The sequence below is a fragment of the Peromyscus maniculatus genome, chromosome 20 (assembly GCF_049852395.1).
Source record: "Peromyscus maniculatus bairdii isolate BWxNUB_F1_BW_parent chromosome 20, HU_Pman_BW_mat_3.1, whole genome shotgun sequence".
In the NCBI taxonomy this organism is placed as follows: Eukaryota; Metazoa; Chordata; class Mammalia; order Rodentia; family Cricetidae; genus Peromyscus; species Peromyscus maniculatus.
This window is the reverse complement of record NC_134871.1, coordinates 61,441,582-61,460,743: the sequence shown is the minus strand read 5'-3', so window position 1 is coordinate 61,460,743 and position 19,162 is coordinate 61,441,582. Positions and strand designations below refer to the sequence as shown.

General features: G+C 39.6%; 1 protein-coding gene across 1 annotated transcript in view; it reads right to left on the bottom strand.

Moving 5' to 3' along the window:
* Nucleotides 1-17,723: 17,723 nt before the first annotated feature.
* Nucleotides 17,724-19,162, bottom strand: part of Muc19 (mucin 19, oligomeric) — a 171,016-nt gene continuing 169,577 nt past the window's right edge. The window contains exons 113-114 of the mRNA XM_076555688.1: nucleotides 18,565-18,673; nucleotides 17,724-17,971 (exon numbers count right to left, since the gene is read on the bottom strand). Coding sequence (XP_076411803.1) covers nucleotides 17,797-17,971; nucleotides 18,565-18,673 — 284 coding nt within the window. The 3' untranslated portion in view covers nucleotides 17,724-17,796. The remainder of the gene's footprint in view (nucleotides 17,972-18,564; nucleotides 18,674-19,162) is intronic.

Here is a 19,162-nt window from a genome sequence, read left to right as displayed (position 1 = left end):
TGTGAATTACAAAATTGCAAAGAGCATGTGTATGAATAGATTATATTTGGAAATATGCAGAAGATTAGCATTTGTCCTGCCTCTCCTTTGTTCCCCAAAGTCTATTCTCATCCTGCAAAGTCATAAGTAAGGTTTTCCTGGTTTCAAACTTCTGAAAATTGAATGCATAAAGTATATGTTCCCTTGAATATTTACTTCAATTTGATTTATTATCATTTACATTGCTGTATGCATTTGTAGATTTTTCTTAGACATTCCTCTACATAGTATCTCTTATGAATAAGCCACAATCCATGTACCTTCTATAGCCATTCAATGGAGATCTTTTGATGAACAGGAATTTTCACTTAGGAGACATTAAAGTTAGCACTACTATAAATACTCGTGTTAGACATACATAGATGTTTTTGTTGAACAAGTACCTAGCAGTGGAATTTCTGGGCCCAAAAGTTGCTAATACTCAGTTTAGAGAATTCTACTCAAGAGCTTTCTAAAAGTATCAATGGTTATGTCATTTGGGAAGCTGAGGGAGGATATAGGTGGAAATATAAACTAAGGAAGAAATCTAGCCTGGTTCCTGGAAGGAGTAAGGCATTCTACCACTGGTGACACATGCTTCAGTCCTGGCCTTCCCATCAGTGGCCTGACTCTCCAGAGCCAAGTTTTCTTATTTTAATGAAAAGGTCGAAGTGGATGAGAGCAGACATAAGCCTGTTCAAACATAGGCCTATGAGAAAGAGTGGCCTAGAAGGTTCTGAAGGATCAGTATAGCATGATGCCTGCAGTTGACTTCTGTAGCTGGAGACTGAAACACACTCTCTCTGGGATTACTGTGAAGTTATTCACAGTCCCCACTTGTCTTTTGTGTTGCTAGAACAGTACTGAGGTATAGGTACATATCCACTTGACTTCTAAGAAAAACTAGAGGTTGAAACAAGGGATGTTTAGAAAGAGCTGAGATCCATAGCTAAGCAGTCTGCTGCAATGTCTGCTGGAGCAGAGACTTACGTGTGCAGAGCAGCAGTGACAGGTGCTGAAGGAGACACTGACAAGGTGAGGACTAACAGGGATGTGTGCGGTTGGGTCATTAATCCTGGAAAGATCAGTTTCCCTATAGTCACAAACATTCTAAAACCATGTCACCGGAAGCCAGAAAAGACTTGCTGGGACAACTGTAGTAAATGATGATCCAATAAGACCTTTTGGTTAAGGTTCACCAGTTACCTCTTCCGGATAAGTGTAGGTACAATCCTTTACCCAAAAAGCTTCTCTTTGCAGAAAATAGAGACCAACACAGAAAACCACAACTGGACACAATGCAGAAAACAGTGGGTCATGGGAAGCCCAAGCTCAGAATTCACATCTATGATCACAGCTGTAGCATCTATGTCTCAGGGAACATCCTCAAGGAGCTAGCAGAAAGATCGTAAGATATGGTACATGAGGAAATCTGCTACAAAACATTATGGTGATATTTTATTTGTGCTCTAACAAATACAGCTTGCCTGGGGATCAGAGGAAAAGGCCAGGCACATTGGGCACCAGATGTAAGACAAATTGCTAAATGGTCTTATAAAACAAACAAACAAAAAACCTGGAGCCAGATATTGGGGTGAAAACTGAAAGATCAAAGAAACAGAACCAGCCACAGCCACCAGCTATTAACTCACCAACTCCATGAATCCTCCAACTGAAATCCTCAGCCTCAAGAGAGAGCTACTTCCTGTATACTCACACCTACATACCTTTCTGTGCCAGACCATCTTCCTTCCTCTCTGCCCAGCTATATCACTTCCTCTTTCTGTCCAGCTTTATCACTTCCTGTCTGTCTGTGCAGATCTCCAGACCTCTATGGTTAACTAGTGCTGGAATTAAAGGCGTGTGCCACCATGCCTGGGTCTGTTCCCAGTGTGGCCTTGAACTTACAGAGATCTGGATGAATCTCTGCCTCCCAAGTGATAGGATTAAAGGTGTGTGCTACCACTGCCTGATCTCTATATTTAATATAGTGGCTGACTTTTTCCTCTGATCCAGACAAGCTTTATTTGTTAGAGCACAAATAAAATATCACAAAACAGTCTCCTCGAATAGTTGCATGAATAAGCCCAGAGTCAATAAACATGTTAATGTGGAAGGGAGAAATTTCACAGGGTGCCACCCCTAGATGAAGAACTACAGGCAAGTAATGATTACTGGGGGAGGGGGAATTAACCTCTCCCAGGGATGAGCACCCTTACTGGTTGCCTAATACAAAGTGGTCAGGCCTGAAACCATATACACACAAACAACAAAAACAAACAAACAAACAAACACACACACACACACACACACACACACACACACAATTCAATAACAATCAAAGAAAAAGGAGCCATCAATTTGAGAAATTTGAGAGTGGGAGACAAGAGAGAGGTTGAAGGGTGGATCCCTGGGAGGGCCTGGAGAAAGACAAGGGAAGGAAAAAAATGAAGTAATTCTAATTAAAAATATATTTAGAATTAAATGGTAAATTGTTTTTTAAAAATAACAAACACAGTTAGTTAAAAAGTACAAAAATCTATGCCGATTGGCTTGAAGTTAAAAGGACAAAGTAAAAAAAAGATGCATAAGAACTCAACCATTCCTCCTAAGGTCAGGGAAGCCGCTGGGCTCCACGCATGGCATCCTTCTGTGTTTTCCCTTTCTCTGACTCTTTCTCCAGGCCAGGGTTCTCCCTGGAGCCTCCTCACTTCTTTTCAACACTCTCAACTTCCTGATTCTTGAGTGACTCTGGCTCATGTTCTTCTGCCATGGCTTGTTTGTGCACAAACAAGACGGTTTGATTAAGGATCTGTAATGAATTCAACCCTGTCTTGTCTTTGTTTGGCCAGAGAAATAGAGCTTTCTTAGCAAAACATTTCTGGGCCTCAATTTCTAACTTATTTACTCTGCAAGTGTTTTCTTCATTTGCATATTAATCTGAATCAGATCATGATTGTTTGGCCTAAATTTCAGTGGAAGATATTAAACTTTTTTGTGGTATCCTTATATTTAGACACTAGGTCCATGTTAGATAACACAAAGCTCATACAAAGTTGGGGTCAAGGGGATTGCCAATGTATTCCCATGATTGTGATACATCCTTGAGAGAATATCTCAGACTTTATTCCCTAACTTCTTCATTCCACACTGCTCCAAGAAAGGAATCCTGGCCAGTCTGAATGGAGTGGGTCTTGTTGAGTCTATTAGAGCATTATTGATTTGATGCTAAACAAATGTTAGCTGATGCTATTCACTCCCATAGGCAGAACCTAGCCCCAACCATGACACATGTGCATTCAGGTGGGAGAAAATATGGGTAATGGCCAGGAGCCCAGAAAGGGACCCATGGAATTGGCAGAACAAATGGCTGTAAGGAAGTGGGGTGAAGCATACTGGAGGTCAAAGGTCACATCAGGAAAGTGGGCACAAATATGAGGGGAGGCCAGAAACGATGAACCAACCCAAATAAAATATTTATGAAAGCCCCATATGAAAACCTTGCTTTATAATATAGTCTATAACTAAAGTATTTTAAAAGGAGGAGGGAGAGGTATGAAAGGGGTGAATACATTTGTTCAGAACTGCATTAACCTATTAAGGAGAATTCCACACACTTAATCTGTAGCTAGAGTTTTCCTGCCTTGCCCACAGTCAGGACAATTCTCTCTCACCTGCCAGTCCCACAGCCGCTCAGACCCAACCAAGTAAACACAGAGACTTATATTGCTTACAAACTGTATGGCCATGGCAGGCTTCTTGCTAACTCTTCTTATATCTTAAATTAATCCATTTCTATAAATCTATTCCTTGCCACGTGGCTCATGGCTTACCGGCATTTTCACATGCTGCTTGTCCTGGCAGGCGGCTGGCAGGCAGTGAGTCCTTCTGCCTTTCTGTTCTTTTATTTCTCCTCTCTTCCTGCCTAGCCACGGCCAATCAGGTTTTATTTATTGACCAATCAGAGCAACTTGACATACAGACCATCCCACAGCACAGCCAAGTGCAGACCATCTCAGACACCTGCCCTCAGACCCGTGGTCCTAATCATCCTCTATGCGGACCTGCTGGGTAACGCCACAAGGAACCTGAGAACGGGCTCCCACAGGACATACAGAACATCCCACAGCAGTAGTCCAAATTCCTTCCCACTAGCCCCAACATCACCAGACTAAGAATTGTAGCCTCTACCTGCTGATCTTTGGGGGACCCTTTCAAAATATATTGGTAACACAGCCAAGTTGTTCAGATGTGAATTCTAATAAATTTTATGCTCTCTCTTTCCTCTTTTATATTTTGGTGATCTGGTCTCTAAACCAGGCCCTATGTATAACTTTTTATAGATCATAGACAAAAAAATGAGACGTGACTTTCACCAGTTCCTACCATGGCTATGTACTCCCTTCTCCCAGTTGTCAGGCCCTCGGACAAAGCTGGACACTCACGTTGGAATCCGGCTCTTTCCTTTTCCTGCATCCAATGAGACACTCTCCAAATCACAACTGTGGATGTTTCTAAAGTATATTTTGAGATTATAATATAATTATATCACCTCCCCCTTCCCTTTTGCGCCTCCAAACCCTCCCATGTACCTCCAAACTTTCTCTCTTTCAAATTTATGGCCTCTGTTTCTTTAATCGCTAATATATATATATATACATACATATATATATGTATATATATATATGTATATATATATGTGCATATTTATACACACACATATATATTTCTAATATGAATTCTAATTCTAATTCATAATTCTAATATATGAATTCCTAAATAAATACAACCTGTTTGGTCTGTATAATATCACTTTTATGTTGTGTTTTCAGGATTTTTTTTCTAATAGATGCTTTTATAAATAAATTTATTGCAAGAAGATGGAGATATACTTTAAGTTTGTATTTTTAATTTCTTTTGCTTTTTATTTTATGTGTGTATCTTTATTTGTATGCATATATGCATGCATGTGCACACCTAAGGGTCTGACATCAAACTGTGGAAGTTGATTCTATAATACCATGTCAGTCCAGGGTACTGAACTCTTTTATTAGGCTTGGCAGCAACTGCCTGCACACACTGAACCATTTCACTGGCCCTACAGTGGATTCTGTCTGTATGTTTGCTGAGTATTATGTACTATTAAATGCAGCATGTAGGTATCAGAGGCAAGTAGATCTCCGTGAGTTCAAGGTCAGCCTGTCCACATAGTGAGTTCTAGGCCACCAGTCATACATAGTGAGACACTTTCTCAAAAATAATTACCAACTAAAAGAATTATGGCAGATACTGATAATTTAGGCTTCTTGAGGCATTAAATTGTATGCATCACAAATGTTAAGATAGCAATAGGCTATCCCCAAAAATTTCTTGAGCTATGACCACATAACATAGTTTATTTCCTTTAGATATTTTCGGCAATCAATGGTGTATGTGTATGTGTGCAATTAAAAATATCTACCACAACAGGCACAGTAATTTGAAGCTCACACTATAATGGGCCTCAAATCCAAGGATCAGTCTATTCCTTTCTGCTCGATGTAAATTAATTGGATATGCATGTTACATTTGCAATGTCAGACACTGAGACTTTGAAGCTGACACTAAAATATGCAAGAACCTTTGACCTGTGAATGTACGAGAGGACTTATGCAGGGAAATAACCCACGTTGCCCATTGTAAACACTGGCCAGGGCTGTGGTGTCAGGACAGTCGGAGCTCTACTGCAAGGGTGAAGTGGGGAAGTGTAGCCACAAAATCATTACCACGCTGGTGAAATTAACACGATCCCTACATGTCACCTAACGTTTAGCTTTAGCTTAATGTTAGCTCTGTCCCAACTATATCTTATAGTTGGCTTGTTGAATCACATCATATTTAGTCCACATAATTCTTAAGTCTCTCTTACAAGGTGTTTCCTCCTACTCTTTAATTCTAGTTACTGAAAACAACGGACCGTTGTGGCGTTCTTCCGTCTTCTCATTGCTGGGACACAGACCTGAGAGCAGCGTAAGAGAGGGAGGGGTTTTAGTTGAGTATTTTAGGGTCTCAGTACAATGTGGCAGGCAGGGTGGGGTGGGACAGAGCAGGTAGAATTGTGGCTGCCAGGAAATGAAAAAGAGAACCCCGAGGCTGAAGGCCTCTCTTCCTTTCTCCCTTATATTCCACCCTATGTGATGGCGCCACCCACATGCCTGTTAACATCTGTTGTCAACTTGACCCAGTTTGGAATCAAGAAAAGGCAAGCCCCCTGGGCACACCCCAGAGAGGTTTTCTTGACCAGGAAGGTTATTTGAAGTGGGAATTGCCACCCCAAACGTGGACAACAGCTTCCAATGGAAACACAGATGAAAAGAGGCCCCAGAACAGAAGCTTTGCTTTCTGTCTTCCTGACACCACTCTCGCAGGCAAGTTCACCCTCTGCTGCTATTGCTGCTGCTGCTGCATTGCTCAGCTGATATCAGAGCCAAGCTTCTTCGGGCTTCCAATGTGAACTAAAAACCATTGGCCTTCTAGGAATCCTGCTGCTGTCCAGTGCCAGATTGGGATCGTGAAGCACCCATCCCTGAAGACTGACCCCACTCCCAGTGTGAAGATAGATATTGTTGAAGTACCCAGACCGTTTCATGGAAGCCAGTGTGATAAATCCCCTTTGAGATGTTCATTTCTTCTGCCATTTCTTTTTCCTCCAGGGAATCCTCCATGGAAATGATTTTGAAGATGACCTGTAGCAGGAATCTTAAAAGTACTTATTAATAAAATCAAACCCGAGGTGAGTTATTGGGGTCCATGCTGGTAGATCAGAGAGACAGAACGAGCCACAGCTATCTCACCTTGCCAATTCCTCAGCTGGTCCTGTTTCCTCAGACTGGAAGCTTCTGTGTACTCATCCCAATGGCTCTCAGCTGAACTGCTGCTTAAAAGCCTGAATGCTTAACCAGCCAAAATCTTAACCAGCCAAAATCTTCTAGTTTCTGGTCCTCACGCCTTATATTTCTTTTTGCTTTCTACCACCACTCCCTGGGATTAAAGGCTGGCTTTCTGGGATTAAAGGCGTGTGTCACCATGCTTGGCTATTTCCAATGTGGCCTTGAACTCACAGAGATCCAGAGGGATTTCTATCTCTGGAATGCTAGGATTAAAGGCGTGTGCTATCACTGACTAACTAGTGGCTTGTCTGTTCTCTGACCCCAGGTAAGTTTATTAAGGTACACAATATATTGGTGAACACAATACCACCACAATGACCTGAGATATGCTCTACTAATCTATAGGCTTCTCTATCTAATGAAGCCCTACAAGAATTACTAGCACGTTTTTTGTTTGTTTGTTTGTTTGTTTTGTTTTGTTTTGTTTTTAACTTGGACTTTGTATTTTCATGGTATCATTTTAAAATATTTATATGATTCATCATTAAATTCAGAGGCATGTCTACATGCAGCTTATACTGTGGTGATATTATGTCCCCCAAAATACTGTGCACCCTAATAAACTTATCTGGGGTCAGAGAACAGAACAGCCACTAGATATAGAGGCCAGAAAATGGTGGCACACACGCCTTTAATCCTAGCATTCGAGAGGCAGAGATCCGTCTGGATCTCTGTGAGTTCAAAGTCACACTGGAAACAGCCAGGTGTGGTAACAAGAGCCTTTAATCCCAGGAAGTGATGGCAGGAAGCAGAAAGGTATATAAGGTATGAAAACCAGAAACTAGAGCATGGTTAAGCTTTTAGGCTTTTGAGCAGCAGTTCAGCTGAGATTCATTCTGGATGAGGACTCAGAGGCTTCCAGTCTGAGAAAACAGGATCAGCTGAGGAACTGGCAAGGTGAGGTGGCTGTGGCTTGATCTGCTTCTCTGATTTTCCAGCGTTCACCCCAATACCTGGCTTCAGATTTGATTTTATTAATAAGACCATTTAAGATTCGTGTTATACTTACAGCTTCTGTTGCATTATGAAACACCTCTGATGTTAGCATCTGGAAACACCATACCATTCACTGCTTTCCACAATTATGGAGATGGCGTGGGTGGTTCTGGTATGAACTGGTTGAAGCTAAATATGGTGTGATCTCACCAAGTTAAGGCTTCACCTGTGATGGTAACTGTAGTGGCGCAGCCATCATGGATATATCTGCCTGGTTATGCTCACCTTTTGGGATGTTAGGCCGGACTTGTTCATATCATGGAATGATTCCCAAGAAAAGAATGGCGATCTTCTACCAGTCTAATTCTGTTTCTATGTCTTTGCTCATCACTTCAGAGCAGGTCTTCATTCAAGCCCCAGATTCAAGGATTCAAACAGACTTCATGCAGCATAGACTGTTGAAAGGGGTGTGAGGCCTGGGGTCATTTTCTCATCTGCCACTCACAAGAGCGTGTGTAGCCACTGACAGTACTGCTACTTTCACACACGCGTTTGCCAATCATCAGCCTACTTCCGACAAAACTGACACTTTGGTTTTTGAGCCTATTCAATGGCTTCTAATGTTCCTCAGAATGAAACCAAGCTGCTTGCTTTGTGCCTCGTGGAGTCAGACCCTAGACTTCCTATGTAACATCATCTCATACTGTTCCTCCCACTGATCTTTCTGTGTGGATTTCAAGCTCTTGATCTAGAAGTTTCTTCTACTGGAATGCTTTTTCAACTTTGTCTTCAAAGATAGGGCTTCTTCTTATTCTCAAGCCTCAGAAAGGCCTTCTTTTTAAATATCGCTAGATGTTTCTCTGCCAGGTACAGAGATGACTATGCTTTGGAACTTTGTACTGTGTCTTTTCCTCACAGCTCCTTGTACCCCTACAGGATGATATGTGATATCTACATAGAGAGTTATATATATTTATGACTCACATTTATTATTCTATGTCACTATTATATGTCTTATATTTCCATGGCCTAGAACATTATTTGTTTGAAAAATAATTATTGAAGGACTAAATATGGAGTCTATTCTTTCATACTCTCTGATGGATGAGCTTGTATTAAACAGCTGGATATGATTTCAGAAACAAAAGAGAACTGATGAATTATCAGCCAAATGCAATATGGAACATTAATAATAACTTCACTGACTCATTTGGATAACTTTTTAATTGCAAAAATATGTCAAAGAAATAAAATACCAGCCAAGTGGTGGTGAAGCACGCCTTTAATCCCAGCACTCCGGAGACAGAGCCAGGCAGATCTCTGTGAGCTTTAGGCCAGCCTGGTCTTCAGAGAAAGATCCAGGACAGGAACCAAAACTACATGGAGAAATGCTATCTCCAAAAACGAAAAAATAAAAAATAAAATAAAATACCTATTGGTGAAATTATTAAGGCCTCTCCATGTAGTTAAAAGGAAGATGTATTTAGTGGGTAACTTACAAATGAAGGGATAGGTGGGTCGCGGGGTCTGGGGAAGGTGTATCATAGTCCAGTGGTGTTCTCTGGAGCTCTGCTCGGTCAACCTCCACTGTCCAGGGTCCTGGAAGAGAGAGAGAGAGCGCTGGCCCATCCGGATCTCGGGTCTCCAGGGTCCTCCCCTGGCCCCGCCTTGTAGGCGTGACAGTTGCCGAAGCCCCAATGGGGGTTGAAACTTCCAGATCAAAGCTAGAATGGCTACCCACTGTATCTCCCCATTTTTGTCTAAATAAGAAGGTTCTAACCTAAGACAAGACTATATACAAAGGAATGGTTATCAAATATTGTCCAGGAATAATGAGGGATTATGACCTAGATAAGATGGAACTACAACCAATGCAAACAATATCAAGCAAGAAACACATACTAAAATCCAGAGCATAGGTAAATGGCAAGTTACAAAGATCGTTCCAAAAGGTGTCCTATCCTAAAGAACCTGAATCTAATACTTAATATGTTCTATCTAAGATATATATATCTTAGATAGATAGATATATATAATAATATAAATTATATATATATATTAAGTTGTAACTATAACTGCTAGTCTTCAATCCCATCAAAGACCTGAGAAGGAATATAATGGTGCCTGAGAAATGGTAGATGGATGTAAGCAACTTTCCGGAATCTTGCAAGAGTAGACCGAGACAGCTGGCATCCTGGACAGTTACCTAATGTTTCTCAGCATTGTTGGTTCATTCAAATTGGCTACAGGCCTAGAGTATCTGACAGACCATTTTCAGAAGCAGGAATTCTGAAAGACCATCTTACCCTGTCTTGGCAGAGTACAGTGGTCGCTTTCCTTGTGTCCTGCTGGTCCAGAAAGGACAACATTGCATTAGTACTGTCAGCAGTCAAGGCAAGGGCAGTTCTTTGCCCAGTAGGCCATTTTGTGCCAAGAAAACAAACTTCCAAATGGAAATGTCTTAGAAGCCCAACATTCTCTCGGGATCAAATTGGTGCAGCCAGGAGCAATTGTGTCTCATGTCAACAGAATTCTAAGTTATTTAAATGCCATATTCTCTAGGTCTATGAAGTGTTTGAAGATTACCTGTCCATCTGACCTATGTATCTGTAAATATGGATAACCTAACCAATGTAACTATAGAGATGACAGGCATAGGTGACTATAAATCTATAACTCTTATCTACTGAAATAACCTAAGGACTAAGACTTCATGTAAACAAGGAAAACAGTCTTGTTTGGTAAAGAACGATGACTTCAAAATTATGACAATACACAAGATATTTATAACAGAGGTAGGAATATATAGTGTGATATGCAATATGACAATAATCTTAAATATATATCAATATACCGAATATCCTAAACAGAAGTAGAACATACATAAAGTATGACAGATATAAATTTACATTTGTATCAATATACAAATATTTCAAATAAGAGTAGAAATATATGCACATTATAACAAATATAGTTTTGTATTTGTATCAATATACAAATTATCTTGAACAGGAATATAAAAATAGTTTACATTTGTATCAACATATAAGAATCCATAACAGTGCAAATTACATTGCAAATTATCTAAGGCTGCTATTTTACTAAATTTGTTTACTAGTATATACAATAATCTACCATAATATCTTATACCTATTCATTCCATTTCTTCTTTCCCCTTTTTTTAGAATACTGAGTCTAAAATATAAAATAAAATAGAATACCCAATAATAATATTATTAGCACTAGGCACAATGCAAATTATTGGGGAATAACCACAAAAAATATGTCCTTGATATTAAATTTAGGTTCTCTGTGTATCTTTACATGAAAGATATACTCATGCCTTAATTAAACACAGAATTTTTATTTAAGGTCACTGATTAACTAAAGTGGTTTAAATAAAAGATAACATATTTTTGTTTTTATGTTTGTTCCTTCTTTTCTCTGATGAGGTTTACACTATTCCCATCCAAAGAGATGGACATGTGTCTGGGTAAGCCTTGCACATAATATAGGGTGAGCTTATATCCTATTATCATTGTTTCTTGGATCTGTATCTCCCTCATGAGCCTCAAAAATGCATAGCTGATGCCTCATAAAGGCTCTAGCATTGCTAAGATCTCGGCTTTTAACACCATTAGATATAATTGTGATTGTACAGAAAGACAAGCTGGAACATGACTGAAATCTTCACAAGTTGTCACAGATCTGCGCAGTACAGATCAAGGAATATAGGTGGACAATGTGTTCAATGCTGCTGTATAATCTATAAGATCAATAAATTTTCTGAGCATTCGGCAGGGAGAAGCTGTTGCATTTAGCAGAGTACACCCAGGGCAGTGCAGCCAAAGCTCCAGGCTCCTTCAACCCAATTTTCTAACACACCCCAAGAAAGTTTAGAAATCTAGGCAAAGGACAGGCAGAAGATATAAAAATTATTGCAAATGTAAGCATAACCCAAGGCACAAGGATAGGAAGTACAGAAGGAGAGAAGGGGGTGGTAAGAAGTATAACACAACCTTGTTCCTGCTGTTATTCAGTGGATTGCCAAGAAGAGGCAGACTATAGAGAAGGAGATCACAGCTCCGGACTGGAAAAAAGGTTGGGTGCAGATCTCAGGAATAAGATGGAAGCTTGGCTCTTAGAGCCAAGCCAATGGTGACAATGGTGTGGAATGTTGTATAGGAGATAATTAAACCATGACTCCTCCTGTAGAATTTCCCAAAGATTGCAAGACTATGGCTAAAGATAGACATCAACTACTTGGAGGAAGTGGGGAGGGGAGGGGGAGCCATAGAATAGACATAGCTGTACCCAGACAATGACAACATTGGAAAGTATTTAAGTGATGGTGGACAAGTGGAGGCTGGGTTAAATCAGTGCTTGCTATTTCAATGTTTTAAATATCAACATGAATCTCATTAATGTGTTAATGAATTATCAATTGCTACGTGTTAATCAAGATGTTTTAAATTGAAGAGAATAGATGAGAAAGACAGCAAAGAATACAAGCACAATCAAATAACTCATTACACATGGCTAGCATTTGCATAGGAAATCTCCAATACTGAGAATTTCATTATGTTTGCACAAGCAGGCATTGCTGTTATGTCTTGATTAATGATAAACAGAGTCAGCATTGCTCCATTATTCCTCCTCTTATGTATAAAGGAATAGATTTCAAATTTGTTTCCTGCCAAGTTTGGACTCCTATATATAGTGAAAAAAATTGCTTTTGATAATTACAGAATGGTGGAAGGTAGTTGTACAATTTCATTTAGGTTATTGACAAAATAGCCTAACAATAAAACTAAAATAGACAAAAAAATGATTTCAAAGACAAAGTATTCCAATTTGTAAAAGTCTGACCTAGTAGCCCAGGTTTGTATTCCTGCCTACAGAGAAACTCCTGGGCTACACAGTGGAGTCTATGGGGGTCAGTGTAGAGTACTTGCCAAGCATATGTGAGGCTCTGGTTTTGGACCCCAGTATTGAGAACAAGAGTGGGTGGGGGCAAAGATGGGACACAGTAAAGGAGAACAGAAAACTGAAATTTTCTCGTTTCTTACAAGGTGCCTTTAAATCTGTGACAGGGCACTGACATCACAGCAGGAGCTCAAATGAACTGTTTTCAATCCTCATGATTTTCATCCTTTCCTTCCACAAAGTTCAGAACACTTCTGTATTCCCAACTTGATTTCAGCAAGATTCCAGTGAATTTAGGTATCCTTGTTATCAGGGACAGGTACATCCTTATCTCCTAGGAGTGCCATTTCATTTTGTCAATAATTGCAAGTCCAGAGCATTGCAAACCTGTTTCTAGAGCTGCAGAGAAACTCACTGCTGAAGAATGATGGAATGGTAAGTAAAAACTGAGATGTTTGGCAAAGCACTAGGCTAGCAAATGTAGAATGTCTCACTAGTTCTGTTCTACACATGAGAAAAAGAGTTTGAGAAAGAAGGTAAGTAACCTATCAGAAGAGACAGATAATAATAACTGTCAACAAAGATATAGAGAAACAATGATGTGGGCGGTGGGGTTGTGAAATGGCCATGGCAGTTTAAAAATGAGGAATTTCCTCAAAATGTTAAACATTTGATTAACACAGGATCTAGTACTCAATTTCACTCCTAGGTATTCCTTTCCAAATGTATAATTTACAAATGTTTTCTCCGACCTCCCATTTCACACACATTGAGAATGCAGCAGAAGATTGTTTTCAGCTGTTATCCTCTTTGGGGATTGCCTCATTGTTAGGTTTCCCCTTCTAGGGAAAAGAGTAGCACCCAGTGATTGATGGGTGTCAGTAAAAGGATCATCTCTCTAACCACAAGAGTCCATGACCTCCCTACAATGCTGGCAGCTGCCTCCACTGAGACATCACAGTGCCTTGATTTCTTCCTCCACCCAATAAAGTCAGTGCATAAAAATCTCCAATACAGTGCCTTCTCTAAGAAAACTTCATCTGTATCATATATGCATCATTCTCTTCAAATGTCTGTGCTATTGAAGTCTGAAGACTGAAAGGGGAAGGAGGAAGTCATTAGCTCACTTATGTCTTTGCTAGTCTTTGATGATTGAAATGAGTTCATGGTGAACACTATTGGGGAAATTATAAAAGCCACTCCATGTAGTTAAAAGGAAGATTTATTTAGTGGGTGACTTACAAATGAAGGAATAGATAGGTTGCGGGGTTCTGGGGAAGGTGTATTGCAGTCCAGCGGTGTTCTCTGGAGCTCTGCTTAGTCAACCTCCACTGTCCAGGGTCCAGGAACAGAGAGAGTGCTTGCCCATCCAGGTCTCGGGTCTCCAGACACCTCCCTTGGCCCCGCCTCATAGGCATGACAGTTGCTAGAGTCTCAATGGGGGTTGGAACTTCCAGATCCAAGCTAGATCTACCCACTACATCTCCCCCTTTTTGTCTAAATAAGAAGGTTCTAAACTAGTACAAGACTATATACAAAGGAATGGTTATCAAATATTGTCCAGGAATAATGAGGGATTATGACCTAGATAAGATGGAACTACAACCAATGCAAACAATATCAAGCAAGAAACACATACTAAAATCCAGAGAAGTATAGAGCATAGGTAAATGGCATGTTATAAAGATCATTCCAAAAGGTGTCCTATCCTAAAGAACCTGAATCTAATACTTAATATGTTCTATCTAAGATATTATATATACTAAGTTGTAACTATATGTACCTTATCTTCTTCCCCTTGCTTCCCTTAAACAACATGTAGTTTTCTGTACATCAAGTACATTTTTAATGGTCTCAAATCACAAGATTCATGGCAGAAGTAAAGTTAATTAAAACTCAAAATATAGAGTTATGATTTGGGTATGTAACTTTAAAACTACTTCTGACTATTCTAATGTCTTTCTCTCCAACTTTAACCACCTCCAACATTATTAGCCCCTCATTATCCACATCTATGCACTTGGAAATCTTTTTTTTTTTTTGGTTTTTCAAGACAGGGTTTCTCGGTGTAGCTTTGCGCCTTTCCTGGAACTCACTTGGTAGCCCAGGCTGGCCTCGAACTCACAGAGATCCGCCTGCCTCTGCCTCCCAAGTGCTGGGATTAAAGGCATGCACCACCACTGCCCGGCGCACTTGGAAATCTTACATACCCTTTTTTTTTGGTTTAGCCTCCAAGGGGAGTGGCACTATTAGGAGGTGTGGCCTTGTTGGAGGAAGTATGTTACTGTGGGGGGGTGGGCTTTGAGGTCTTTTTCTCAAACTTCACTCAGTGTGACAGTCAGTCAACTTCCTGCTGTGTTCTGGTCAAGATGTAGCCAGAACCACATCTGCCTGCATACCACTATGCTCCCCATTATGAGGATAATGAACTGAACCTCTGAAACTGTAAGCCACCTCCTCAATTAAATGTTTTCTTTGTAAGAGCTGCTGTGGTCATAGTGTCTCTTCACAGCAACAAAAACCCTAGCTAAGACCACCCAGAAAGTCTCACTAACAGGACAATCTAAACTGAGTTGAACAAGGATAGCACCAATAGGCATGCTAATGTGGACAGGAGAAAGATTACAAGGCCTTAACCCAAAACAACTATAGGCAACTAAAAAATGTTGAGAATGGGAGAAAGTCTTCATGGAAGAATACACCAATTGTATTCTTCATGGAAGAATACACATGGTCAGCCCAGAAAACATACAGACAAGAAATGTTATACAGACTGAGCACACTGTATTTATATACTTAGGAACACACATACAAAAGCATATGTGTGTATGTGTATGCAACAGCGATTAGAACAAAAAAGAGAGCATGAGTTTGAAAGAGAGCAAATAATATTGTATGGGATTGTTTAGAGGGGGGAAAGTAAGGGGAACATGATATCATTATATTATAATCTTTAAAAAAAATTAAAACAACAGAGGAAAAAATGAACATAGTAAAGAACCGACCTACAGATTGTAGAAAACATTTGTAAATCATATATTTGGAAGGCAATATCTGGAAGTGGAACTGAGTGGATCCCGTGTTAACCACATATTTAACATTTTGAAAAAATTCTTCATTAAATGGCTTGGTCATTGTATACACACTCCCATAGTATTGATGTATACACAAATCATAATTCTGTATTTTGAGTTTTAGTTAACTTTACTTCTGCCATGAATCTTGTTACTTAAGAAATTAAAACAATGTGCTTGACATATAGAACACTGTATATTGTGTAAGGGAAGCAAGGGGAGGAAGATAAGATACTGTGGTAGAGAAGGGTTCAACATGAGCTCATTTCAATCATCAAAGACTAGCAAAGACATAAGTGAGCTAATGGCTTCATCCTTCCCCATTCAGTCTTCAGACTTCAATAGCACAGACATTTGAAGAGAATGATGCATATATGATACAGATGAAGTTCCCTTAGAGAAGGTACTGTATTGGAGATTTTTATGTACTGACTTTATTGTGTGGAGGAAGAAATCAAGGAACTGTGATGTCTCAGTGGAGGCAGCTGCCAGCATTGTAGGGAGGTCATGGACTCTTGTGGTTAGAGAGATGATCCTTTTACTGACACCCATCAATCACTGGGTGCTACTCTTTTCCCTAGAAGGGGAAACCTAACAATGAGGCAATCCCCAAAGAGGATAACAGCTGAAAACAATCTTCTGCTGTATTCTCAACATGCATGAAATAAATTTTGAGTGGAATATATAATGATACATCATAGCACTCTCATAGTAATCTTAGTTTAGTGATGACTCAAGTTCCAATTGTTCTAGCTAGCTCCTAGAACTTGCTTTGCCTTTATTAATTTGACTAGTTGAATTCTCATCTACTGAACTGGATGGACTTCGGGGGAAGCTCCTGCTTGTATGTTTTTACAAAGGGGATTAATTATTACACCTTCATTTAGAATCATCATTTATGATTTCATTGGACTCTGTATTTTGCCTAACCAGGTGTTTGTGAAAGAATGTGTACAACTTCTAGGCCTTGCTCTCAAGGGAAAAAACAGCAATCACTTCCCATTCCTTTTGTTGTTGTTGTTGTTGACTGGATTAAAATTGAGATAGGAGATAGTAGGGAAGAGAGGGGATCATTTTGGGTCATCAAGTTAGAAGATGGAAGATGCATGTTGAAATGATAGAACAAAAGATGGAGAAGGAGGAGGATGCTAGGCATATTCACACCTACCTGCCCTTGTGCATGAGTGTGGAATAAAATTTCATGTCTTCTGAGTCTGTTATTTCAGATTTCCTACAGTTTTGCATTAGTAATTTGGAGATAATAGGCTATAAGTACTAAAACACAGTGATGACAATGTGTTTGGAATAAGATAAAAATCCCTTGGTGTATGTGCCTGTGTTGATAGCACATGTTAAAACACCTGAATAAAATGAAAGGAGGAACATGACACGGTTACAGAAGTTGGAGTTCACAAAGCAAAGCTACCCACAAAGGCTGGATCATGGCTTTTTAAATGTTGTGGGAATAACTAGAAAGATGCTTCAGAGAGGCAAGAGTAGAAATGATACGAAACTCTTGAGAACTATGAGGAAGTCAAGGTGTCGCAAGAGAGGGATATGTGGCACAGTCAAAGTGGGGTGCAGCTGGGACAGGGAGACAGAAAAGATTGTCATTAAGTAGTGAAGGGGGGGCAATGAAACAGAACACTGCCCCAAGGGCACTAGGAGTCATGACTGGCTTGTGTTCCCTGCAACTTGCAACATTCGTACAGTGTAAACAAATCCACATCCTCACTGAGTACCTGCACCACTGCATTTCTTTTCCAGGCATTGCCGACAACAAAATAGAATGCCTCATCGTGAGCCACGCTTTTTTTGAATAAGACACACTCAGGTTTATCTGTTCTCACTATTTAATTTATTTTTCTTCTTTTCTAAAATAGGTGCAACTGGGAAGGAAATGTGGGTAGGTATTAACTGGCTGTAGACTGTTCACACTGGTTCAGACAAGAGCAGGTTGTAGTGTGCCTGTATCTGTATGGGATGGTCCTGCCGTTAGAGCAATCAAGTGTAATGTCCCTGTACTCATAGTTTTCTTCACGGCAGCAAACACACGAATTTTCCAATTGGAAGGTCTCATAATTGTACCTAAAAAAAAGGAAATCAATAATAAATATTTTGAAACATTTGCAAACATTACATAACTTGAATTCCATACTTCTGTTGTAATGATTTTTTAAATGGCTAACTAGCCTTTACTTAATGTGATTTTTAGACTTTGTTTCCCTTCCAACTATAAAACTCTGATGCAGATCAGTGACAACTGGCATTTGAGACAAGAATGAGATTAAAAAGGAGTTGTCACTGAATAATGGGAACAATGTCAAATTATAATTATTCTCACTAAATTAATCGATATGTAAAATTGTATATTAAGGAAAACATATAATACCATTCTAAAATTCAACTTTAAAATGATGGGCAATGTAGTTCTTTGAGTAAGGACCCTCTACAGTCACTATAGGAAAATGAATGCATTTATCATAAATATGTTAAGAATGTTTAGGAAATGATCTCAGAATAACTGATCTCTAAATTGATTATGATCATCCTCAGGTCTTAGTGTTCTATATATTTTTCCATTGTGTCCTAATCAGAGCATTCTTTCAGGTAATGTTGCTTGATTTGTTTTTCTATAAGCACTAAGTTAATGCACAGAACACATTCAAAGGGAAACTTACTTGAGAGTCCTTTTGCATTCTCCTATACATCTTGCCATCTCAACTTTCTTCCTACAACCGTTATACCTAACGGTCACATTCACAGGAGAAGTTCTACAGTCACTCTTACCTAAAGCAAAGCATGTAACAGACAAAAGAAGTAAGATTTAACATCTTAACTATCATTAGGCATAAATTATCTTAAGATCCAAAGAGAAGAGGCACATCAACTACTTGGCCAGGTTATTAAGGGAAACAACTATCTCATCCCTGGCTGTGAATCTGGCTAAGACTTGGATAGATGTGGTGATATATTGTGTACCCCAATAAAACTTATCCGGGGATCAGAGGACAAAGCCAGTCACTATATTAAACATAGAGGTCAGGCAGTGGTAGCGCATGCCTTTAATCCTAGCATTCAGGAGGCAGAGATCCATCCAGACCTCTATTAGTTCAAAGCCACACTGGGAACAGAGCCAGGTGTGGTGGCACATGCCTTTAATCCCAGCACTAGGAAGGAAGGAAGATGTCAGGACACAGAAAAGTATACAAGGTGTGAGTAAACAGGAAGTGTCTCTCTCTTGAGGATGAAGATTTCATAGAGGTACAAATGTATTTC